Source organism: Cnephaeus nilssonii (assembly GCF_951640355.1).
Source record: "Cnephaeus nilssonii genome assembly, chromosome: 9".
Lineage (NCBI taxonomy): Eukaryota > Metazoa > Chordata > Mammalia > Chiroptera > Vespertilionidae > Cnephaeus > Cnephaeus nilssonii.
This window is the reverse complement of record NC_137080.1, coordinates 42,727,992-42,754,830: the sequence shown is the minus strand read 5'-3', so window position 1 is coordinate 42,754,830 and position 26,839 is coordinate 42,727,992. Positions and strand designations below refer to the sequence as shown.

The 26,839-nt window shown below is 36.8% G+C and overlaps 1 protein-coding gene across 4 annotated transcripts in view; it reads left to right on the top strand.

The window, feature by feature from the left end:
• The window catches only part of GRIK2 (glutamate ionotropic receptor kainate type subunit 2), a gene marked incomplete at its 3' end in the record, with an annotated part of 560,517 nt that overhangs the window by 402,242 nt on the left and 131,436 nt on the right, over positions 1-26,839 (top strand). For all 4 annotated transcript variants that reach the window (XM_079779676.1, XM_079779673.1, XM_079779674.1 and 1 more), the window contains exon 11: positions 22,539-22,762. In XM_079779676.1, the coding sequence (XP_079635802.1) occupies positions 22,539-22,762 (224 nt within the window). The remainder of the gene's footprint in view (positions 1-22,538; positions 22,763-26,839) is intronic.

Below are 26,839 nucleotides of genomic sequence, written 5' to 3'. Positions count from 1 at the left end.
TTTTGAAGAATAGTAAAGTTATAACTATTTTGTTGTATAGGAAAAATAACTAAAAAATAGCAGTGCAAATTAATTTATAAATTCCTATGACCCCAAAATGACAACTGTAAACTATTACTGATAATGTTTGAATCCCTTACCATAAAATTTCTCAATTCAGTAATTTTCAAATCAAGAACAAAAGATAGAATTACATTTTTCTCATACCTCCCCACATGTTGATAAAAAAAAACAACCCTCCAAACCTGTAGAAAAAATTGATATGTTTATTTGAGTCAAAATCGTTGAGGACATGCCCAGAAGCAAGAGCTCATTGGATTGAGAAAATGCTCTGGAGGATAGTAGTTTTGCAATTCCTTTCATGCATTGAGAATCAAAGGAGAAAATGTAAAGGAAGTATACTAATATGAAATCCATGGTGTAGATTAAGAGGGCAAGAGAGGCAAAGCAGGGAAAGCTCTATGACTGAATACAAGTACAATGAAGAAGCACACACTCCTTTTACACTGGTGGGTACAAGATAGTTAATAGAGATGGTATGTGGGGAACAAGACAACAATGAGGGGTTTCCTCTCCTGTGGTGGTGGTCTTGTGCTCTGGTGCCTGTGGTTATATCTCTCCGGGGTCTGGAAAAGAGAATTACTCTGACATTTCAAAAGTATGTTATCCTATATGCATAAGAACAGTGGACAGGGAGCACTTAAGAAAGTGACAGGCCTGGGACCTGGGACATAACTACAGGCCACGATATGCCCAGTTAGAAATTTATGATCAGACCATCCTGTGTTGCTACTTTTGGGCACTGAACTTGACAGGCCTGCCATGTGAGTAGCCCCCAAACTACTAAGGCTTATTTCATAGCCCTTTCTTTAATTCATACATGAAACTACTGTTTTTAATTTGGTATTCTGGTTCATTTTGTATAAATTGCTCAATAGTATCCTATCATAGGAATATACCATTCTTACTTAGTTTTCTGTTGAGGCGTTCACGTCACTTCCAGTGTTATGCTATGAAAACCAATGCTGTCATGAAGAGTCTTGTCTTATGTCCTGGAGCACCTATGTGAGGACTTCTCTGAAGGACATACTGAGAAAGGAATTGTTGATCAGAGTTGGCATATATTTTCAGTTTTATTAGATACTAGAGGCCTGGTGCACGAAATTCATGCATGGGGGGGTGTCCGCCAGCCCAGCCTGCACCCTCTCCCATCTGGGACCCCTCGAGGGATGTCCGACTGCCCGTTTAGGCCCGATCCCACCCACTGGGATCGGGCCTAAACGGGCAGTCGGACATCCCTCTCACAATTCAGGACTGCTGGATCCCAACTACTCACCTGCCTGTCTTCCTGATTGTCCCTAACCGCTTCTGCCTGCAAGCCTGATTACCCCCTAACAACTCCCCTGCCAGCCTGATTGATGCCAAACTGCTCCCCTGCCAACCTGTTTGCCCCTAACTGCCCTCCCCTGAGGGCCTCGTCACCCCTAACTGCTCTCCCCTGCAGGCCTGTTTCCCCCAACTGCCCTTCCCTGCAGGCTTGATCACCCCCAACTACCCTCCCTTGCAGGCCTGGTCCCTCCCAACTACCCTCCCCTGCTGGCCATCTTGTGGTGGCCAATTTGTGTTCACATGGGGGCAGCCATCTTGTGTGTTGGAGTGATGGTCAATTTGCATATTACTCTTTTATTAGATAGGATAGAGGCCTGGTACAAGGGTGGGGGCCAGCTGGTTTGCCCTGAAGGGTGTCCCGGATCAGGGTGGGGGTTCCCTTGGGGCTTGGGGCGGCCTGGGCGAGGGGCCTTTGGTGGTTTGCAGGCCAGCCACGCCCCCTGGCGACCCAAGTGGAGGCCCTGGTATCTGGGGTTTATTTATCTTCTACAATTGAAACTTTGTAGCGTGGAGCGGAGCCAAACCTTCTACTTGCTCCAAGGCGGCAGCCATTTCTGTTGGGATTTATTTATCTTCTATAATTGAAACTTTGTAGCCTTAAGCATAGGCCAAGCCAGGCCAGGGTGTGGGGAAAGCTTGGCTTCCTCCATCGCCGGGGGCAACCCTAGCCTCCTGCTCTCTCCAGCTCCGTGGCTGCCGCCATTTTTGTTGGGATTTATTTATCTTCTATAATTGAATCTTTGTAGCCTGGAGTGGAGGCCTCGGCTGGCCAGTGTGTGCAGAAAGCTTGGCTTCCTCCACTGCTGGGGAAACCCAAGCCTCCCTCCAGCTCTCTCTGTGGCTGCAGCCATCTTGATTGGGTTAATATGCATACTCACTCCTGATTGGATGGTGGGTGTGGCTTGTGGGTGTAGCAGAGGTATGGTCAATTTGCATATTACTCTTTTATTAGATATGATTGACAATATTGTCCTCCAAATTTCTCTTACTAATTTAAATTTCCACTAGTAATGTAAAATTTCTGTTTGCAAAATTACTAATTTAAGATTCTCACTGTTTGAATTTTTTGAATCTGCATATAACTGGTCCATAGCCCCTCCCTCCTCTTCCTCCCCCCATATTTATATACTTTAGTTTCTCCTTCTTTGAATTGCCCATTCACTTTCATTGACTTTTCTTTTTGATACATAGGAATTTGTTACATATTCTTAATATTAATAATGCAACTACTTATCCTAGTAAGGATCATGTCTTTAAATTTGTTTAAGGCATGCATGTGTGTGTGTGTGTGTGTGTGTGTGTGTATGTGTGTTTTGGCATGGAAGTTTTAAAGTTTGAGTTTTTCAAATTTACTTATTTTTTCTTTATGTCTTGTGATGTTTTATTGCCCTGTTGGAGAAATTCTTTCTTACTGTACCTCACAAAGATATTCATTATTTAATAGAGTGAAGATTTCTGTCTTTAAATTATTCCATTACCCACACTGGTTAGACGTGGATTTAAAAAAAAGATCAGAATTCCTTTTGCTCCCTTTATGAAAATAGATCCCCAAATACTCTTAGCTACAACATAATTATTAATCATTTTCCTTTCTTTGTAAAAAAACACTTGAAAAGCAAGTTATGTTTACTTTTAATGGGAAATCCTCTGACTATTATCTCAGACATTAGAGGCAAGGGTTTAAGAAAACTACAGGAAGAGGAAGAAATTTTCCTCAACTCTTCTAGTTTCTTTCAGCTGATGTAATAATTCAGTCAACACAAGATATATTAACAAGATAATAGCCAGATGTAATTATATAAGTATGTATGGGAACCCCACATACATGAGAACTTCAGAGACAGTAAAAATGAATTATATATGATATTCTGAGCAAATGAAAGATGTAAGGTGCTTGGAAGCTTCAGAGAGGAGTAGGGTAATGCACAGAACAATAAGAGCAGAGTTCAGTAATTAGATGTCTCCCTTCCCATATAGATAAGTTCTTAAAAGTGTTTTTTGGTAATAACTCTTATTATAGGCAAGACTCCCAACTTAAATTCTTTAAAAAAGAGGCAAAAGTTTCTCTTACATCTTCAGGTTTCTCTTATGTCTATATTTCAGTTGAATTGCCTTCAACTAAAAATAATCCACATGACCAAGTAGCACATGCTGGGGAAACCTGTTCTGAACCCTTCCAATGAAAAGGGCTGGTATAATTCTTTATAACTAAACTTCTTTTCTAAAAATGAATTTAAACAGCAAGCTGTTGAAAGTCAAAGTGCACTGTCAAAAAATTCAGAGACAAGGATATTGATCAAGTTCTTCCAGAAGCAGGATATCATAGACAGTATAATTGTGATTTGTACTATGTAATAGACTATTTACTATGTGTCTATTAACAACAACTCCTAAACATAATAATTATTTTTTTTAATTTTTTATAAAGCCAATAAGGCATTTTAAGTGTTAAATATTTCTTTAAATACTGGTGCAATATAGATTTTGTCCTCGTTCTATGTAGTTTCACAGTACTATTAAGGTTATGTTTAGAAATATTTGTGTTTTTTAAACTTAAAGATTAAAGTAAAACACTAATTTTTTTTCTATAATGTATTTTCAAGATTTTTAAAATAAATTCTTTTGCCAACAACCACCTTTTGCTAATAGGCCATTTAATTGTAATTTATAGCAAAACCCAGAGCTAAGAATTATTTTGCAACTATACAATAAATTATGGAATAAGTATTTCTCAGGGATACTACTAAGTGCTTAAAATGATTTGTGAACTTACTTACTGAAAATACTATGAATATAAATGTTTTGAACATAAATATTACCAGAAAAATATAGCACAAAGTCATAATTTGAAGATTACGAGTAAATAAAATGCTAAGTTTATGATATTATAGAGACTCCCGTAGATATAGAGAAACTCATTTGTTCCTATACATCTTATATATAATTTTTCCCCTTATAAAACACTATACAACTAATCAGTTTCACATTTCCGGGCACTGAAACTTTTTCTTAACATAGTCTTCTTTTAAAAAATAAAGCTTTCAAAAGCTTCATAAATGAACAAAGGAAAATAGATTGGAATAGAGAAGGCTTCAAGTTAGGATTTTGATAGCTCAAACAAGGTGTTATATAAAAATGAATGTAGAATATCAACTAAGAGTAAGGGAATTCTGGGAGAAAATTGCCCACCTGAGAAAATCAAAATTCTAGAGTACTTTAAGTTCAATAATAAAAGTTTGCATTTGAGCCTGGCCACTGTGGCTCAGTTGGTTGGAGTGTAGTCCCATACATCAAAAGATGACTGGTTCAATTCCAGTTCAGGGCACATACCCAGGTTTCTGGTTAGATCCCCAGTTGGTGCCCCATGGGGGAGGCAGCCAATGGATTTTTCTCTCTCACATTGCTATTTCTCTCTCTCTTTTCATCTCTCTATGATTAAAAAGAAAGTTTGCATTTGATTCAGACAGTGAATTTACAGTGACACTACTGAAGCAATGAGCTGTTTAGCTGTTTTATATGGGACAGCTATGTTAATAGAGAGTAAACACTGATTTACTTTTATTATTACCAGAAAAGCACCAATTTGCATCAGAATCAACATAAATTATACAGGTTAAACAAGTACCTGTGCTTTTTTAAAGGTGACATTTTCTTTAGAACATAACACAAATTAAAACAGAAACATAACAGGGAAAAGTCCTAAAAAACTTAATTTAAAAAGGAAACCATAGCATTAATTTTCTAAAGAGAACCAATATTTCTCTGTTAACCAAGACTGGATTTTTCTATTACCTGAAATTATGTAGAGTTGTTTTTCAAAGTAAATTGGAATAATGGAAATGGTACAATTGCTAAAATAGGATATTCTTTATGATATCCCTAAATGTAAGTATAATTCAGTATTATTAATTCAGCATTTTTGTGTCTGTCACAATTGTATACATTAAAGATCCTACCTAATAATAGACAAATATGCAAATTGACCACACCTCCGACACACCCACAAGCCATGCCCACCATCCAATCAGAGCGAGTATGCAAATTAACCCAAACCAAGATGGCTACAGCCACAGAGAGCAAGGTTTCCTAGGTAACAGAGGAAGCCAAGCTTTCCCCCTGCCCTTGCCAGGACTAAGCCTCCACTCAAGCTACAAAGTTTCAATTATAGAAAGTAAACAAATTCAAACAAATGGCAGCAGGATGGAGCTTGAGAGAGCAGGCCAGGGTTGCCGCCGGCAACAGGGGAAGCAAAGCTTTTCGCACACCCTGGCCGGGCCCACCAGCTTAAGGCAACAAAGTTTCAATTATAACCCCAACAGAAATGGCTGCTGGCCTCCTTGGAGGGAGCCCCAGGCTTGGCTCCTCTCCAGGCTACAAAGTTTCAATTGTAGAAGGAAAATAAATTCCAGATACCAGGGCCTCCGCTTGGGTTGCCAGGGGTCATGGCTGGCCTGCAAACCACCACAGGCCCCTCGCTCAGGCCACCCCACGCCCCAAGGGAACCCCCACCTGATCCAGGACACCCTTCAGGGCAAACCAGCTGGCCCCCACCCTTGTACCAGGCCTCTATCCTATCTAATAAAAGAGTAATATACAGATTGATCATCACTGCAACACACAATATAGCTACCCCCATGTGGTCAAAGATCCTGCCCCCATGTGGACACAAGATGGCCACCACAAGATGGCCAGCAGGAGAGGGCAGTTGGGAGGCACCCGGTCTGCAAGGGAGGGCAGTTGAGAGGGACCAGGACTGCAAGGGAGGGCAGTTGGAGGTGATCAGTCCTGCAGGAGAGGGCAGTTAGGGGTAACCAGGCTGGCAGAGGAGGGAAGTTGGGGGCAAACAGGCTGGCAGCAGAGTGGTTAGGGGGTGATCAGGCTGGCAGGCAGAAGTGGTTAGGGGCAATCAGGAAGGCAGGCAGGCAAGCAGTTGGGAGCCAGCAGTCCTGGATTGTGAGAGGGATGTCCGACTGCCCGTTTAGGCCTGACATCCTAAACTCGAGGGGTGTCCCATATTGGAGAGGGTACAGGCTGGGCTGAGGGACAACCCCCCTCTGTGCACGAATTTTGTGCACCGGGCCTCTAGTATAAACATAAATATGAATCCCAGGTAAAATAGACAGTTAAACAATTTTAATGTACTTCAGGTAATAAATAATATAGTTATTTCCAAGATACTTAGGGGAACCTGAGGGGTATATATCTAATCCTCTCTGAAAGGAAAACAGTCAAGGAAGTCATGAAGCTTTAATTATAAGAAAATGACAGATGGTTTTCCAATATACTATTTTTAGTCTTGCAGTTAATTTAATTTCAGCACATAATTTTACCTGAAGGATGTTATTTTATACAACATCGGTTAATTACATAAGTAATAATATTAGGTTGAAAGAGAAAATTGTCATTTTTTTGTTGATTAAAATGAAATATCAAGCATTTCATGTGATCTGACCTATATATTTTCCCTAATCATGATACCATTAAAAAGTTTGCAGAAGCTTTTTCTACTTTGGAATTTAAAATTTTAACCTTTAATGATTAATATAAGAGCAACTCTAGATCCTTCTTTTTTAAGAAGACTGTTGTGGCAAATATTTTTTTCTGATATTTTATAAGCTTCTTTAAGACTCCAGAACTAATTAGAACCAATAAGGAGTCTAAATGATTAAAATGTGGTTTCTAACAAAAACAAGCAAACAAACAACAAAAGCCCTCATTCCTGCAGCACTGTTCAAGGCCCACATTTCCTGCCAGAGCCAAAGCCCTGTCACCATTGTTTAAATCTTGGCAAAGTTCAAAAGGAGCTCATCAATGCGCAATGAGAAATGCTGTGCACTACTCATTATCCTGCAGCGCCCCTTTGTTCAAACAGTCAATTTTTATGCTGTTTGTAAGGTTGTGCAGTTGTAATCCCTGGATAACTGCCAGGAATAGCCTTGGTAACAAAACAACCAGTGTCTTTCTGTTCTCAAATCAGTCTGTCATTGTGTAAAGAATTTTTTGAATTATGATGTATGTTGTTTCCAGTCAGTACTTTTATGCTATTCCAAGACCCTAAGTAAATGATGTTACCTCTATGCATGTGCTAGCGTAGATTCATTCCCATGCATCTTTTGATATAAATTATATTTTATGATTTGTTATTCAGCTGATGTTGAATTTTCTAATTAGAATATGTAATATTATGCAAATAATAACTGTTTTGATATGCTCTAATATTGTCGTACTGTCTCTGTGTAAGTCATGGTGCACTCAACCCAAAGACTTGTGTTGCATGCTATTAGCATAACCAATGGATACAGATCGTAGCGGGGTGAGAGCCTATGCTGGGGGGACGGGAGTGGGCAGGGAGAGGTCATTGGGGGGTGGAAGGAGACATATATAATACTTTCAAAATAAAGAATTTAAAAAAACATATAAACTTGACATTGACAAGTTTTAAAGTAATTGGTACAGCATTATAAGTACACACACATTTTTACTATATTTACATATGCACACAGTATGCACTGTGTATATATGTTTATGAATATATATGTTTATGAAAATATATAAACAATATACATGTGTTTTAGATTATACTAAAAACAGTTTTTAAAAGAATAAAAATATCTGAATAAACTATGAGTCTGTATTGTCAAGGACAATGCCTCGTGTTTAAATGAACATACAGATGCGTATATCTTTGTGAATAAATGTTTTCAAAATTTTCAGGTAGGTAACCAGAAGAGGGATTTCTGGCTGATATGATAACTTTATTCTTAAGTTTTTGAGGAACTTCCATACTGTTTTCATTAGTGGCTATACCAGTTTACATTTCCACCTGCATGGAATGAGGGTTCCTTTTCCCCCACAACTGCTCGACACTTGTTACAATTACTTGTGTTGTTGATAACAGCCATTCTAACAGGTATGAGGTGGTATCTCATTGTAGTTTTGATTTGAATTTCCCTAATATCTAGTAAATTTGAGCATCTTTTCATACTTCTGTTAGCCATGTGTATGTCTTCTTTAGAAAAGTGTTCAGATCCTCTGGACATTTTTTAAATTGGATTGTGTATTTGTTCGCTGTTGAGTTGTATGAGTTCTTTATATATCTTGGATATTAACCCTTGTCATAGGTGTTGTTTGTAAATCTCTTCTCCCATTAGCTTGGTTGACTTTTTGTTTTGTTGGCGGTTTCTTTCACTGTGCAGACGCTTTTTTAGTTTGATATAGTCCTATTCATTTATTTTTGCCTTTACTTCCATTGCTTTTGGGGTCAAATTCATAAAATGTTCTCTAAGACCAAGGTACATAAGTTTAGTACCTAGTTTTTCTTCTATGTAATTTATTGTTTCAGATTTTATATTTAGGGTTTTGATCCATTTTGAATTACTTTTTGTACATGAAGACAAAATGTAATCTAGTTTTATTCTTTTGTGTGGCTTTCCAATTTTAACAGCACCATTTACTGAAGAAGCTTTCTTTTCTCCACTGTATGCTTTTAGTTCCTTTGTCAAAAATTATACATGTGATTGTATTTCTGGGCTCTCAATTCTGTTCCATCGTGTGCCTGTTTTTCTGCCAATACCATGCTGTTTTGATTATCATAGCTCTATAGTATAATTTGATGTCAGATAGAGTGATACCTCTGGCTTCGTTCTTTTTTTTCCCCCCTCAGAATTGCTTTGGCTATTTGGCTTTTGTGCTCACTAAATGTCTTTGCTCCTTCCCCTCTTTAGGCTGAGCCCTGCAGTGAACTCCGATTGCCTGGCTGCATCATTGCCTGGCTGCATCGGTGGCTCCTTTGAGCTCTTCTCCCTATCGCCTCCCCAATTTGCTCTCACTTGTCCACCTTTAGATGTTTCAGTGTGTTTATCTTTCAGGCTGGTTTGTGCATTGAGCAGGTAATCCTTTGTTGAATTATAGCTGTTCAAATTGTTGAAACTTCAAGGGGAGAGACCATTCGTCTGACCACCTAAATTCTCTTTCCTTATAGAAGATGGAGCCATCACGATGGACTTTAAACTTCTTGAGTTATTCATTCAGGGGACCTCTCAGCCCCATAGTATTTATATATGACTCTAATGACATAATAATCATTATCATGACCCAAAGTACACTAACTCTTAGATCAATTCAGAAATGCAACTCTTTTCCTCCATGTTTTTTTTTACCCAAATACACTTGCTTTTGACCCTCTGAAACCCACAAGTTGTTTAATGATTTGTTTCTCTATATTAATTGTCTCATTTCCTCATATTTCTCCATATTCAGCTTCCTGTCTATGGATTACTATTACAGCCACACTCTTCTGATACCAAATTTATTTTTCTTTTGTTGCTTATAGCTTTTTCCCTCCTCAAAATGTATTAATGTTAGTATTTTCTTCACTGTATCTGACTTAGAAGAATAAACTCAGATGGAGAAAACCCAGCAGTTGTGATGAGTGGAACCACTATAAACTGATAGTAATCCCAAATAAGCTGCCAAGCCTTCCATAGCTGCTAGAAACTCTAGTCACCACACTCTCTTATATTCTGCAACCCTGTTTTCAAACGTTTGTTTCTACTTCTCAAGTCTTAAAGTGTAACTTGCTTCTTATCTTGGAAACCTGTTCTGCTTCCAAGAGAAGTAGCAATTACTAAAGGAGAATGTCCTGCCTCAATTTCCCACCATCAATTTGACAAGCACTGCTTCCTTGGCACCTGTTCTTTCATCTTCTCTTCTAAGCTTAATGGAGAAATTGGCACTTCTCCTGCTTACGGATATTCTTTTCCATTCCAATTATCTATTCAGAAATTTTTAGACAACTGTCTCTTTCTCTGCTTTAGACATTAAAGCTTTGGTCTCCTGATCCTTTTCCATTTGTATTTTTTAAAATCATGATTTATCAATTAAAAAAAAAATCCTTTCAACCTCTAACCACTGTTTTCAATTCCTCTGAGGCAAACTTGTTTACCCAATTGGCTGCACTAGGTATCTCCACTGGCTCACATCTTATCCATGATAAATTTTAAACTAACATGCCATTAAGAATTGCTCTTATTAATTTGTTGGACTTGTAAAATGCAGTAGATATTTGTCAGGCTTTATCTTACAGGACCTTAAGGGGCTATTTTCTCAACTCACTACTCTGTCCTAGAAGCACTCTCTCACTGTTTCCCATCACCATTCTCCCCATTTTCCAGGTGCGTGTCTTAGGCCACCGCTTCCCAGTTCTATTTGTTACCTTTATGCATTCTGACTAACTTTTAACTACTAGGAGGAGGAGTTTATATTATAATTAGAAATAATACTGCCTTATTTCTTGTCAGATAGTGTAGTAACCTCAAGCTTGACAGACTCCTCGTTAATGAATCCCCATAACAAAATCCATTCCAAAAACACAGAATAACCCTGACAAAGCTATGAGCCTTGGGGCTCCTGATTCAAAAGTAGTATGTGCTGGTCTAGAATTATGCATGAGTTAAAAGTGCTCCATGTGAAATTCAGATGGCAATGATAATGGGATACAGACAGAGACATAGAATTCTGGAAGATTAAGACCAAGAGCTAAATGATATAGGTTTGAAGATATAAAAACAATCCTTGGAATCTGGTAGTGAATGCTCTTACCCAAATGGTGGGCAGGGGGCAGGTTAGGGACTCATTATCCTGTTAATGAATGTTTAGAAGCTAAGTAGCAAGAGGTGGTATTGAGGTCTACTGTCCAAATAGTGAATTGATCAGGTAAAAGTTATATACCCTTCTCTGGGGCCACCCACTATGGAAAAAAATTGTGACTGCTGATTGGAAAGTTTGAGTCACTAATAATTTTAGAATCTATGCTTATTAGCTGCTATATTTGTCTTTCTTACTCATAGTTTAATTCTCAAGTATTCCAAGAATCTTCTCCTAACCCATTCCATTGATCTCTTCCTCATACAACTCATTGTATTCTTCTAGTTCCTCTGGGTATTTATTGCTTTAAGGAATTTTATATAAGCTTTGGGAGGGATCACATTTAAATGTCTTTGCATCTCCACTCTGCCTAGTCTACCAGTAAATATGGATTGATAGGTCCTATCATATAATTTCATAGTTGAGAAAATGCAAGTTTATTTTATTTTACTATTTATATAACTTTTTTAAACTAGTGAAAAAAAAGTATCATGGACACAGAATATTTTTATAATTTAGTATTTGTTGCAAATTTTTATTTTTGCATTTATAGAAAGATAAATGGATTGATTATAGCTTTCTCTTAATCCTGTAAAAATGCAGGAATTTATAAAAAAAAAAAGGTAAGAATTGGTAGCCTTGAAATATAGTAGTATTTTCTCCAGCATGTTACTGGTATTTACTATTGGATACTATTGGATATCAGAGGTTCTATCTGAAATACTTATGAATGAGGAGCTTATTTTCATTACCCTAAAATTTGGCTGCTTTTCAGGATAACTTTTATCTTAAAGACCCTTTTTTATTGCATCCAGTTTTCTACTATCAAAAACTATCACAACAGTTGCATTTAGTATTAGAAAAAAATTTCTTTGCTGTTTTCATCTTTGTTTTTTAACATTTATATTCAAAATTACCTGTGAGTTATTCAAGTATTCTTAAATATATAGTGATATATTATTAAAATCAAATAAAGAAATACAAGAACGGCCTCAATTTTTATTAACAAAGTATGCAAGTGACCTCAACTCAATTATTATACTTGAATTATTCAAATATGCTAGGATGAAATTGCTATTTCTCAATGACATTGACAGAAAACAGTGACTTTGTTCTTGTTAAGAGAAGATCTTTGTAGGCACTGATGGTTAGATAGGCGATATAGGAGTAAGGTCATGTCACAGTTTCAGAAATACTGTGCACAGTTCCTTCCATTCATTTTCTTTTCTTTCTATTATCTATACTAATAAAAGGGTAATATGCAAATTTTTCAGTATGCCCTTACAATAACAACCAAACAGCAGGCTGCGTGGGGCGACAAGGCCAGCAGGGGGGTTAGTGAGGGACGACCAAATGACTGAACAGCATGCTGCTTGGGGCAACCAGGACGGCAGGGGGGGTTAGTGAGCGATGACCAAACTACCGAACAGCAGGCTGTGTGGGGCGACCAGGCCAGCAGGGGGGGCAGTGAGGGGCAATCAGGCCAGCAGAAGGGGGCAGTGAGGGGTGACCAGGCTGGTGGGGGGGGCAGTTGGCGGCAACCAGGCTGGCAGGGGTGGCAGTGAGAGGTGACCAGACTGGCAGGGGGGGCAGTGGGGGTGACCAGGCCAGTAGGGGGGGTAGATGGGGGCAACCAGGCTGGCAGGGGGTCAGTTAGGGGTGATCAGGAAGGCAGGCAGGCAGGTGAGCAGTTAGGAGCCAGTAGTCTCAGATTGTGAGAGGGATGTCCCAGATTGGAGAGGGTGCAGACTGGGCTGAGGGGGACCCCCACACACACACCATGCACAAATTTCATGCACCAGGCCTCTAGTTATTTATATAATGCTAAGTTATCACATCATGGAAATATTGTTTATCTTAAATATTTAACAGGTTGTATAATATTTTACCAAATTCTCAGGCACAATTAATTTTCTTGCAGTTGAATTTGAACAAATTAATTTAAAGAAATCACATTTATAGGGTAAAGATAAAGAATAAATAACAATGCTATTTCATTGTTGTGTAAAAATATACTGAGACTGAAATGAGAGGTGCAATAACACAAATTTTCTCTTCTAAATCTGTCATCTTTTGTTTAATATTGGAGCATGTTTTTATGTGGAGTTTCATACTTCAGTGGGATTTTTCTGGAGAGGATCAATAGGATGATGAAATTGGGAGGTGATCAGGAGGGTTATAGACATGTGTGCTGCACCTCTAGCATACTCAGCTCATTTACACGCAGAACCTTTGTAACTCACAAGGCCCTCTGCCAAGACTACTCTGTTCAGACCTCACAGGGCCTTCCCCCTGACCTTAGACGTCTCAACTCAGTGCCAGGACCTTGGAGAGGTTGTCTCTCTCCATCTTATTAAAAACAGTGGCCTCCTTTTCTCCCCTAGTCACATTCTGATTCTCTCACCATGCTTTATTGTCCTTCATAACACCCTTTACTACCAGAAATTACATCTTCTATTTTTTGTCTGTCCCTTCATTTTATCTTTGTAGTGTTATGACCATCTAGAAGAACTCTTATTAGAGAGCAGTCACTCTGGAATAAATGTTTGTTTAATAAATTGGTGAATTGTGCAATGATAAATGAATAAGTGAATGAATGACTTCAGATAGGTGGGGACATTTTACATATTCTCCCTCATAGTTTAATTTTTTTCTTAAACAAAGATTGAGTAGCTGTATTTAAACCTTTACAAAACTTAATTTAAAAGTGCAGATTCAGGGAATTTTATTAGTTATAGGAATCAGAGAAAACATGTTACAAAATATTTTTGTTAGAGAATTAATTTTAATGCCTGTGTGCCCTATACTTTACCTTTGGCCTAGGGCATAGTTAAACTTTGATAATACTTTGACAAGGAAATTTTGTTATTGTGAGGAATATTCTAAGTAATATTGTTCTGAACTCAATTTTAAAATTATTCTATATTAGCTAATATTCTGTTTTTAAATAAACTGATCATAATAGTAATTTATATCATTGATTATTTATAACTGTTATAATTCACCTATTATTTTTAAATAGATCCAGGAAATCCAATGTGCTTAATCCATTATCCCCTGAAGAATGATATACGAGATCAAAATTATAAGTTCACAGTTCCATTAAGAAGGTTTCTTGTAGTTCATAGTCATTCATCATAGTGCTAGTAATTGTTTCTTGGTCCACTGGTTGTGTTCCCATAGCATTTAAATGGAGAAATGAAAAAAGGCTTAGCAGAAAATATATAGAAGAAATAACAGCTTAAATCAGTAACAAGAAATTCTGTGAAAGTTTCATGGGTTCAATAAATAACCTGACATTTTAAGTAATATTTTAAGTTGCTTCTAATTTTTCATTTTGAATCTTTGCACATAAATTTGTTTCAAAGAAGCCATCTATCATCTATCTCTTCTCAAGTACATGCTTGATAAATACATGATATTTTAAAGTTTGAATAGTATTGTGTATATTTCCTTATTTTTCATGTAGGTTTAAATATAACTATAAGGATTACTATATATATATATAGTAATATATATATTAATAAAAGCCTAGGTGGCCCTTGCGCCCTCGCACATGACATTATCACAAGATGGCTGCCACAAAGATGGCTGCCACAAGATGGCCACCACAAGATGGCCATGTGCACATGGAGGCGGGGCATGGTGGCTGCTTCGTGGTGAGGCCTGGGGGTCCTGCAGTTCCGCGTGGCATGGAGGAAGCCGGTCCCGGTGTCTCTGCCGCCTTGTGTAGAGGAGGTGGGTCCCGGCAGAGGAGGCGGGTCACAGCAATCAGGCTGGCAGGGGAGGGCAGATGTGGGCTATTGGGCCAGCAGGAGAGGGCAGTTGGGGGTGACCAGGCCTGCAGGGGAGGGCATTTTGGGGCAACCAGGCTGGCAGGGGAGGACAGTTGGGGGCGAACTGGCCCAAAGAACAGACTCTAGTTGGACAAGAATGAAAGCAGGGAACCAATTAGGAGGCCTTGTTAAGAGTCCAGGAGGTATGAAGGTGTGACTAGGTAGATAGTGCTAGAGATTGTTTGCCATATGTACAAAAAGTGAACTATGTTTCCTAAAAGTGCACACAGAGGCAAAGCATTTGTTCACATTATATATTGCAAACAGTTTAGGAAGGTGTGATCTCACTTATAAGTGATATTAATATGTATAATTAACCTGGTTAAATATCTTGAGTTAAAATATTTCCAATTAATCCATATGCAGTTGCTACCTTAATTATTTTACCCACTTAAGGACTTCAAAACATCATAGGAAAGAAAAGAACATATAGAACTGGGTTTTTGTTGTTAAATTATAAGAACTTACAGTAGGATACTTGAGAAGTTTCCTGGATCAGATCAAAAATAATGTTATTATGTTCTCTGATTAGTAGGACTTCATAAATGTTCTCAATATGATCAAATTTGGAGTTACTGTGCTATTCATTAAGATATGCTTTTATCTATTTTTGTATTAGAGAATTGAATAATGATCAAAATGTAAAGTTACCATTTTTCTATGAGACTTTAATCAAATGATTGCCATTAGCTATATAACTCCAGAAAAAGAATTATTCTATCTTCCCTAGACGGTTAGTTCACTAGAAATTGTATTACTGTACCAATAAATCTTACTTCTAGGGTAAGATCAGAAAAAGAGTTTAATGTAAAAATTCTCTGAGTGATTTTCTTTGAAAATTTCAGTAAGTTAAATGGAAACTGTATTCAGCAAATATTTACTAAGCAGTTTCTAAGTGTCAGATTTTGTCTAGGGCCTGAAGGATGTTAGAATGATTATGATCATAGGCCTGCATAAGACAATTTGGAAGAGTTTCACGTGGAATGATAGAATATTAAATCAATACTTATTAAATTAATAATGTAGTTACTTCTCAGACATCTTTGTGAAATTTCCAGGGAGAAATACTTTGCCATTCCCTTTAGTTCAGAGCTCTGTGCTTTGATTGAAGGGAATGCCTGTAGGTGTCAAAGTGATTACACTCTCATAGAAACAGAAACAATACAATTACAACGATTTGTACAGTCAAACCTTTCAGCTCATATTAGTTGAGTTAAATGTGAAAACAAATCAGCAATAACACAACATAAAGTATTGTTAACAGGTTCAGTTACATGGTTAAGTTTACAAGTGCTATAAAAATTCATTTAGAAGAAATTAATGTTTATAGAATGTTCAAGAAAGGTTCACAGAAAAAAACAACACATAGATGTGTCTCATAGAATTTGTATAGTGACAAAAAGGAAAGATCATTTGGGGCTGGGAAATACAGAAATAGTGTAGCAGAACAAATGGTTATGATGCATTTGAATGATTATACAAGAAAAATAGTGGGAAATGAGTATACTTAAGTCATCTGTGGAGCCATACATTTTAAAATATATTTGTATTGTTTTCTGCGAAAGGAAGGGAGATGGAGAGAGATAGAAACATCAATGATGATAGAGGATCATGAATCAGCCACCTCCCAAATGACCCCCCAATGGGGATCGAGCCTGCAACCCTGGCATGTGCCCTGACTAGGAGTCAAATAGTGACCACCGAGCCATGCTGTCTGGGCGCCATACTTTTTTAAACTCTCACAATAGTTTTTTTCACCTATAAGAAGAAAATCACATTACAAATCTGGTAGAGCTGCTTTGAGGATTAATGGAAGTGATTTGGGCAAAGAATATAACTCAGTCTTGACCCCTAATGGCCACATTTAATGCTACCTACTACTTTGATATTTCTTTTGCCTGCTGCTGCCACCCTACCAATTCAAGCCTTTGTCAACTCAGACTTTCTTTAAGCTGCACCACTAGTGTAATAGGTAGAATGATTTGGTAAATCCTTTGCTAACTCAATCAGGTAGAGGTGAGCTTTCCCTTTTCTTTGTACTATTCATATGACATAACACTTTACTTACATTTATTTTTCTTTTGCTGAAATAGATTTTAAAATAATTTTGACCACTAGCTTCTTCTAATACAAGATTACTTTTTTCCTTAAAATAATAAAATCAATTACTGAATATATTTTCATAAAATCATAACCTGTATCTACAAAGATATAAACTTCTTGAATTATTTCATTTTACCATCAGGCTCTTTTCTTCCACTGCTCAGCCTTTAATAATATGAAATTTGATGAGAAAATACCACATCTATCATTATAAACATCTTAATTATAATGACATTTTGATTAGATTTCAAAATGATTATATTATTGGTAGACTTGTAATGAAGTTAGATCTTATTTATGGAGAATGCTATTATGTATAAGTAAATACTCATATTTTCTGCTGCAAGATAATCCTGAAGATTGTTTACATGGATTTAAAAATATATTTGATGTGCAATTAGAGGCTGCTTATTTTTGACAATTAAAGTTTAATAAGTTTATGTGTTTTGCTATTAATAATAACAACTAAGTTCTAATTAATTAATCCACATAACTCATTCAATCCCACTGACTGGGGATGTAGTTAAAACAACCAATTGTAGTTTTTTAAAAAATTAATAGACTTGTATTAGAGAGGTTTTAGGTTTATATAAAAATTGTGCAGAAAATAGAATTTCCATATACCTTCTCCCATCCTACCACCCTCCTCCCTCTAGTTTCTCTTATAAACTGCTTCGATTAGTATAGTACTTTTGTTACATTTGATGAACCACTATTTATACATTATTATTGGCTGACATCTATAGTTTACATTAGAATTAATTCTTTGTGTTGCTCAGTTTTATGGGTTTACAGTGTTATGTACCCACCATCGTAGTTTTAGCAGAGTAGTTTTACTGCCCTAAAAATGTTATATGTTCCATCTATTCATTTTTTTCCCTGTTGTCTTAAAACTTTGGCGACCACAGATCTTTTTATTCTCCATAGTTTTGCCTTTTCCAAAATGTCATGTAGTTGGAATCATTCTCTATAAAACCTTTACAAACTGATAGCTTTCACTTAGTCACATGCTTTTAAGGTTCTTCCATGTCTTTGATGGCTTGATAGCTCACTTCTTTTTATTGCTGAATAATATTTCATTACATGGATGCATAATTGTCTGTTGATCCATTTATTATTTATGAAATGTTTAGAAGTGTCTGTTTATAGCTTTTTCCTAAAGACTAATTTCTTTTGTAAATGAAAGTATTTTACTATATAATTTTTGTCTCTTTTCAATTTTATATTTGGAATCAAAATTTTATTTTAAGCAATGCTGAGTAAATCTTGAAATTTTATATATGTCTGGTCACTATTATTAATATACTAGTTGCCCAGTGCACAAAAATTGTGCACATTAAAAGGGAATTAATTAGAGGAAATATTTTAATATTGCTATTGCCCTTTCTCTATAATAGAAGTGTCAGAGATTAAAGTAAGTTAGTAAAATATACATGAAAATCTCCCTCCTGTCAGAGTCTGGGGCACAGCCTCAGGTCCCCCAGCCCCGGGGCCAGGGCAGTGTAATGCGGCCTCAGGTCCCCCAGCCCAGCCTCAGGTCCCCCCGGTTCTGGGGCGGGAGGTCCGGCCTCAGGTTCCCCAGCCCCAGCGCGATAGTGTGAGGGCACGAGGGCACGAGGGTGCAATGACCATTTGCATATTAGCTCTTTACTATATAGGATGCCCATAGAACCACATTTTTGAAATCATGTAGTGGGGGTCTTTTTTTTCTCCATCATCATTTAGGCCCTCTATGCTCTCTTCCATCTCCACCCCACCCCCTATAATCACCACACTGTTGTCCATGTCCATGAATTCTCTCTCTTTTTTTCTTTATTGCTCAATCTCTGCAATCCCCTAACAAACTACACTATCTGCCTGCTCTATATGCTTTAGATATGATGTAAGTTTGCTTTCCCCGTGCCTGGAAGAGGGAGGTTACAAAATGAAGTCACACAATGATAAACTGTGTTGTATGCATATTCAGCCCCCAGACAGAAGCAAAGCCCCAATTCATGTTGTCCATTTTTTTAAAATCTGGAATCTTTGTTTCTTAAATTATTATTTTCTTTCCCTAACTAAATTTTTACTTTGTAAACCATTTTTACTTTTCTTTTTATCTCAGAGGCAGTGCTGTCTCCTTTCTGTGCAACATATTCCATCTGCATAAACTCTGCACATGTCCTTTATATTCTCAGAGACTGTAGTCTAGTAATCACTACTCTTGCTTCTGTGCATTTCTTTTCCATCTCTATGAACTATTTCATAAATAAGTGAATGAATGAATGAATGATGTCCCCCTGATAATTTCATCTCTAGTTTCTGAGATGCATGTCATCATTGTTTCTAGGTATAAATTTTAATAGTTTATTTTTCTATATATGTGTGTGTGTATATCCTATATAATAAAAAGGTAATATGCAAATTGACCATCATGCCCTCACAAGATGGCTGCCTACAACCAGGCCAGCAGGGGAGTTAGTGAGGGATGACCAAACGACTGAACAAGCAGGCTGCGTGGGGCAACCAGGGCAGCAGGGGTGGGGGTAGTTAGGGGTGACCAGGCCAGCAGAGGGGGGCAGTTGGGGATGACCAGGCCAGCAGGGGGGGCAGTAAGAGGTGACCAGGCCAGCGGGGGAAGTGCAGTTGGGGGCAACCAGGCCGGCAGCGGGGGGATTTGGGGGCGGCCAGGCTAGCAGGGAGGGGGAAGCTGGGGGTGACCTGGCCAGCAGCAGGGGGGCAGTTAGGGGCGACCAGCCCGGCAAGGAGGGCAGTTAGGGGCAATCAGGCCAGCACGCAGAGGCAGAGAGGGGCAATCAGGCCAGTGGGGAGGGGGGATAGGGGCGACCAGGCAGGCAGGAAGGTGGGCGATTAGGAGCCAGCGGTCCAGGATGTGAGAGGGATGTCTGACTGCTGGTTCAGGCCCGATCCCTGGGATCGGGCCTGAACCAGCAGTCAGACATACGCCGAGGGGACTCAGATTGGAGAGGGTGCAGGCTGGGCTGAGGGGACCCCCCCCATGCACAAATTTTGTGCAGCAGACCTCTAGTATATACATAAAGATATATATAAAGATATATCCTAGTGTATGTGTGTGTATATATATATATATATATATATATATATATATACACACACATATATATATATATAGATATATCCTATCTAATAAAAGAGTAATATGCAAATTGACCATCACTCCAACACACAAGATGGCTGCCCCTATGTGGTCAAAGATGGATGCCCCTATGTGGACACAAGATGGCAGCCACAAGATGGCCAGCAGGGGAGGGCAGTTGTGGATGATCAGGCCAGCAGGGGAGGGCAGTTGGGAGGGACCAGGCCTGCAGAGGAGGGAAGTTTGGGGTGACCCGGCCTGCAGGGGAGGGCAGTTTGGGGGGCCAGGCCTGCAGGGGAGAACAGTTAGGGGCAATCAGGCTGGCAGGGGAGCAGTTAGGCATCAATCATGCTGGCCGAGGAGTGGTTAGGGGGTGATCAGGCTGGCAGGCAGAAGCGGTTAAGGGCAATCAGGAAGGCAGGTAGGTGAGCAGTTGGGAACCAGCAGTACTGGATTGTGAGAGGGATGTCCAACTGCCCGTTTAGGCCCGATTCTACCGGGATCGTGCCTAAACAGGCAGTTGGACATCCCTTGAGGGGTCCCAGATTGGAGAAGGTGCAGGCTGGGCTGAGGTACACACACCCCCATGCACGAATTTCATGCACTAGGCCTCTAGTATAAAGATATTATGTGTCACCCAGTGGAAACCTTCTCTGTAGCCTTGCCTAATGAGCAAGTTGCACATTTAAAGTTCCTAGGGCTAGGCATCCAGTTTTTTCAGAGATATACTATCCTTTTCTATTGTCTGACCATCTAAACCAAACATTTCTCATAACCTCTCTTCACTGATGGCTTCAGGTCTGTAGATCTCATTCTCAAGCATTAGTATAGACACATAGTAATGGTTTCTTCAGTCATCAGTGAATCAAGTTCTTCTTTTGTTTTGTTTTAGCATGTGGAGCAATGTTGTTTCTCCCTCATTATCCCAAATAAATACATACCCAAAGTAATTAAAGGAATACCAATTTTCCAGTTTTCTTATATAATCCCAGAAACTAGCACACTGCTGAAACCACTGTCAATCCAGTCAAAGATGAAGGACATATGCATATTCTGTAGCTTCTGCAATTGGAGGGAATGCAATTCTTTGCTTGGATTAAGCCCTATACCTTCCAAAACCGAACTGCAAAACACGAAGGCTGCTGTGGTCTCAACTCGTGCCAGCTCCTTCTGGGCTGGTAGTCTCTTTCTGGTTTTTTAGGGAAATATCTTCCTCTCTCCAAAGCTACTCTCAAAGATACTCTATCCAAGCATCTGAGTGGTTCCTCTTTCTGCTACACCCTCAGGAATGCACACAAATACCTACCCAAAGTAACAGTATCAACAAACCCAGCCACTTAGATGTTTCTTCTACAAGTCCTCCAACAATTCCTGACCCAAGGAAAAATAGAAGCCCACTTTTATTCTTGGATATGTCTCTCTATAGCTCTCCACAATGAGCATTTCTATATTGTCTGAAAACTCAGTATGATTACAAAAATAAAAGGAAAGTAGAAATATAATTTCTCATCATAGATGGAATAGATGCCTTTGTTATTTTAAAATATTTTAATTATTTCTTTCATATATTAGAGCTTAAGTTCATCCCTGACAGATGGTTATAACATAATGAGTGAAAAACATTAGTAATTTAACATATTTAAGCTACCGTGGAAAATTAGCGACTTCGTGAAAATTGAAAAACTCATTTCCTAATGCGATTTAGATTTAGGCAAGGCTGCAAGGATTTTCATTAAATAATATAAAAACAAATTAGAGGGATAGAAAGAAAACTCAGGGACAGTAAACACCATCACAGTAAAATATGATTTCACAATGTTAACTATTTGAAGACTAAATGCTTTTAACTGTACTTTTTCTTGTTAAAACAAGACAAAAGATGTTTATTATCAGCTAAATGATTTGAGGTAGCTATAATTATAAGCTTTTAGAATTTGACCAACATATTTGTAAAATTATAATGGCCTAGAGGCCCGGTACATGAATTTGTGCATGGGTCAAGTCCGGCCGGCCCGCCCTGATTGGGGCTGATCAGACAGGCCGGCCGGAGGGAAGGGCCGCTGGCTGTTGGCCAGCTGGCCCCACCCCCTGGTCGAACTCCTGGTCGAGGGGACAATTTGCATATTAGCCTTTTATTATGTAGGATATTAAATGACTTTTAAAGTTGAGATTTAAAGTAAGTATATTTTAGTGGTGTAATAATTCAGGTACTGAATGTATAATTGTTTCTTCAGCATTTTCATCATAAGGTTTTTTTCTTTCCCTTTATACTTGCAATAAATCTTGGTTTGCTAATCCAGATGCACATAGAAATGAGTAGCAGAGGGAAGCAGTGAGGAATGTTTTAAATGTTAATGTAATCTTTACTGAGACAATTGTCAAGTGTAAAGTCTTTGTTTTAATTTGGTTACTGACTTCTTTCTTGTGACTTAGAATTTTTCTTTTCTTTTTTATGTTTCTCTCTACAGAAAGCTGACCTTGCAGTTGCTCCACTGGCTATTACCTACGTTCGCGAGAAGGTCATCGACTTTTCCAAGCCCTTTATGACACTTGGAATAAGTATTTTGTACCGCAAGCCCAACGGTACAAACCCAGGCGTCTTCTCCTTCCTGAATCCTCTCTCCCCTGATATCTGGATGTATATTCTGCTGGCTTACTTGGGTGTCAGTTGTGTGCTCTTTGTCATAGCCAGGTAACATGCTCACTTTTGTGATTTTTTTGGCAATTGTTACCTCCTTTTTCTAACTAATAATTGTCAAAAGTCACAATAAGTTTTCTTTTTATTTCCCAAGGGGGTGCTGAAGAATAATGAACTTTTAAATGTCACATAACTTATTAAAGTGTCCTAGGATGTCTTTTGGGGCAGAAAGAATGCTGGTTGTGTCAATAAGCTATAATTGTGGTAGAGTTTACTCTTTTTCATCAAAATCTAAAAGAAGTCCTAATCACCATGATATAAAAATCATTTCTTCATTCTGAAGATTTCTCTTGAATCAGACAGCAAAATATTAGTATGTTTTACTAATTTGAATTAATAAATCATTCATAAAAAATGGTAAAATTTAAAAGGAAGCTTTTTGGCCTTTACAATCCATAATATAGCTTAATTGAGGTGGCTTTTGCTTCTCTATTGTTATTTTGGAGGTGGAAATTTGTAATCATTTCTCATTTATGCTTACCTCACTATCAAATTTTTAACAACTAATTTCAATATGATTTAATTTTCTTTTGCCTTAATTAAGAACATAAAACCATCCCTCAGGACTCAGAACACTATGAACTTGAAATAAACTTGAAAGTCACATATTCATTATAAACGTTGAATTTTTATATTTTAGTGCATATCAGAAAGATAGCTCCAAATCCAACATGAGTTAGAATTCTACTATAACTTATCTTTCATGTTGATAAGTTTGATAATATACGACTATAAATGTGTTTTTCCCTATCATTAAAATTAAATATGTATTTTTAAAATTTACATTAAATAGGTACTGCCAATCAAGGTAACACTAAGGATATTGATCTTTCTTTGAACTTATTAATTTTACAATGAAACGATATCAATTTTCCCAGCAGTAAAAAACATTTTGTTCACTCAATTAAAAAGAAAATAAAATCAGTTATAGAAGTAGCATAATATTCTTATGTATTTTTATGTATTTTCTTTTTATAGTTATACACAAATATTTTCATATATTTACACATAAATATTATACAAATGTATATTTCACCTAATTGGTTCACTATTAATACTTGAGTCCTTCAGACAATTATCATTTACCTTTGACTGAAAATTTGTATTGGAACCATTTATACATATAACTTTTATAGCTGTATGGTACAGATTGTTAACATTTTTATTTGAAGTTTCTGTTCCTAAAATGGAGATATTAGAGTATCAAATTCTTAAGCTTTGAGCTTCAGTTTTTTCCATGTCTTTTGAAAATAAAATAGCCTTCTCATTTTTGAGCATCTTTGGTCAAAATATATCATTTTTATAGTGACTAACATGAGCTATCTTGTTTCATATGTATTCAGAATACATATGAGTTCAAGGATCGCAGTTTAAATTCTTCAATGGCTAAAGATCACTGAAACCTGTCCACAGGACCAACAGAAAAATAAATAGCACAAAGTATAGAAAAAAACCAAAGTTTAGAAAAAATCTGCAAGTACACCTGTTTCTATTTTATACTAAATTGTTAGATAGTCTATATTAAATAATAAATAATATTAGACATACTTGATAAAATAATATATAAATAAAAATAAACTCTTTATAGATATTTCTCAGAATATTTTGTTCAATTCTCAACATTAAATACTTTGAAGATTGCCAAGTTTTTAAAAATGCAGTAAAATCTTAGATTAAAAGAAAATTTCTTAGAGTCCTTTTAAATTCTAAACTAAACCTCCAAACCAAATGAATTTGTATAATTAAAATCCACTCTGACATGGTACTGAATTCTTGCTACTACGGAAGAAGTTCATGATGTGCAAATAAAGAAAAAATTCCTATTTTAAATTTTAGAACTTAATTACCTTTTTAATTTAAATGGAATTGTGATATTTGTTACCAATTCACAGTAAATGTAGTATTTTCATTTTACCAAAGAATAAATACCATTGGCCTTGAATGAAATTCATAAAATATTTTATAATTACCTAAATATTTTTATGAATGCCATATTTAAATATATATTTTTAAAAATTTTAAATTTTTAAATATATTTAAATATTTTTAAAATGACTTGTATCATATTTCAGTAGAGAGAAATACACAATGATAAAAAATAAAGCATTCATCAAATTGTTAGTTATCATTAGAATACCAGATTTTAGGTTTATTGAATTATCTGCTATATCACAGTATTAACAATACTAATTTTATGATAAATTAAGAACTGATCATATTGTTAGAATTGGTTTTTAAAACTTGGATTTAAAAGTTGATTGTGACTGATACCTTTATAAAATTTTCCATCACCATTATTATTTTATATGGAAAAGATAATCCTAAAAAATACTTAACACATACTCTAAATTTTTAAATCATTATTAGCAAAGATATATGGTCTTATTTGTTTTTCTTGGTATGGTTTTATAATCTATGTTCCCTTGCAAACAGTTGCATTATTGATTATAGCATAATGACATAACCAGCATGCTTATCTGAAGAAGCTAAATAAGTTTAGGAGTAAAGATGAACCTGGGATACTGCGTTCTAGACAGAATGGCATCCCAGGTATCCTAACAATAGCTCTTGGCTGGCAGAGGATTAGAAAGAAATATTGCCCATGATGGGCTTGTAGCTATCATATTTGCCCCTAAACACTTCCCTCTTTCTATTCTTTTTTCTTTGACCTAGGTATATTAGTATAAAAATGTCAGTTAATCATATAAAAACTGGTCAGGGAAACCACCCTTTACACTAACAATGAGAGGTATTTTTCACCTTGCTTCAAATATTTCCTTTAAGAAAGAACAGATACCATTGATACAATAGAAACTATTTATAAGGTGAGTCAATTTAAATTCCCATAATATTAGCAATTTTTTAATATTTTAACTATAATTGTCTCAAAGACAACCAGAGCTGTTCTGAAATACAACATGTAAATCTTGGTTTATGGTTCTTAGTAGTTTGTTATACAGAGATGAATAACTAAAGACCAAACTTAAAATAAAGGAATAATAGTACATCCGTTTCCCTCCAACAGGATTGATGTAACCTTAATAATTATCCAATGAGTATATGAGAACATTGCATATTTTATTTTAAAGTTGGAATTTAAAAAAAGCAAATAAACTCTGGAAAAGAAAAATAATACTATATTAAATTTTGTAGTAAGGGTATCATTACACAGAAATTTCTTACATTATTAAATGAACAAATGGATATGGTCAAAATAGGAAAAAGTAAAAAAAAGTAATCAACATTGACTAACCTGACCTTCTTAGGAAGAATAGCACATCAAAAATATTTAAGGTGTCAAATACATAACATTAGTTTTTCTAAGTAAAAAAGAATATACAAATTTCTTATGTACTTTTGCATTTACTTGCTTTGCATTTTTTTAGAACATTAGAATGCTGTTTATTGTATAACCGCATTATGCCGCAGAGGATGTTATCCTTAGAATCTGCTCGAGGGTTTATTATTACTGTGACCACCAGGACAGTTTTGACATATGTTTTGGCTCCAACATGGTCTGTGGTCACAAGATGACGAGGCTATTGCCTTACTGAGAGTCCTTACACTTGTAAAAGTATTCTGTATTTCTCTGGGCACTCAGAAGTAAAGATGTTCTAAACATAGTGTTTTTGATGGTTTAACCAAGTTCAGAAAACCGTGTCCAAAGTGCTTGCATTAACAGCTTTGATCTTGGCTCCTGACTAATGTGCAATAGCTTTTATATTCCTGTCACAATGATGGGTGACATTTAATGTACGGTGAAGGGCAACAATGAATTATTATGCACTTGGAAATGGATTACTGTTTTGGTGGGATGTTCAATGTTAAACTAATCTGCTGTCAAAAAGACAATTGTCACATTGAAATGAAATGCCATGCCAGTTTTGTTGTGTGCCTTTGTCACCAACTTGCCCACCTCTTACTGTAACACCATTTCAGTCTTACCTTTCCATATGTAATTTTAAATATATGTTACTCTTATTTATTTTTAGCCTTTTTTTTTTTTTTTTTTTTTTTTTTTTTTTAGTTAACTAAATTGTGGGGAAGCTTATCTGCTGTGCCTTTTCCCAT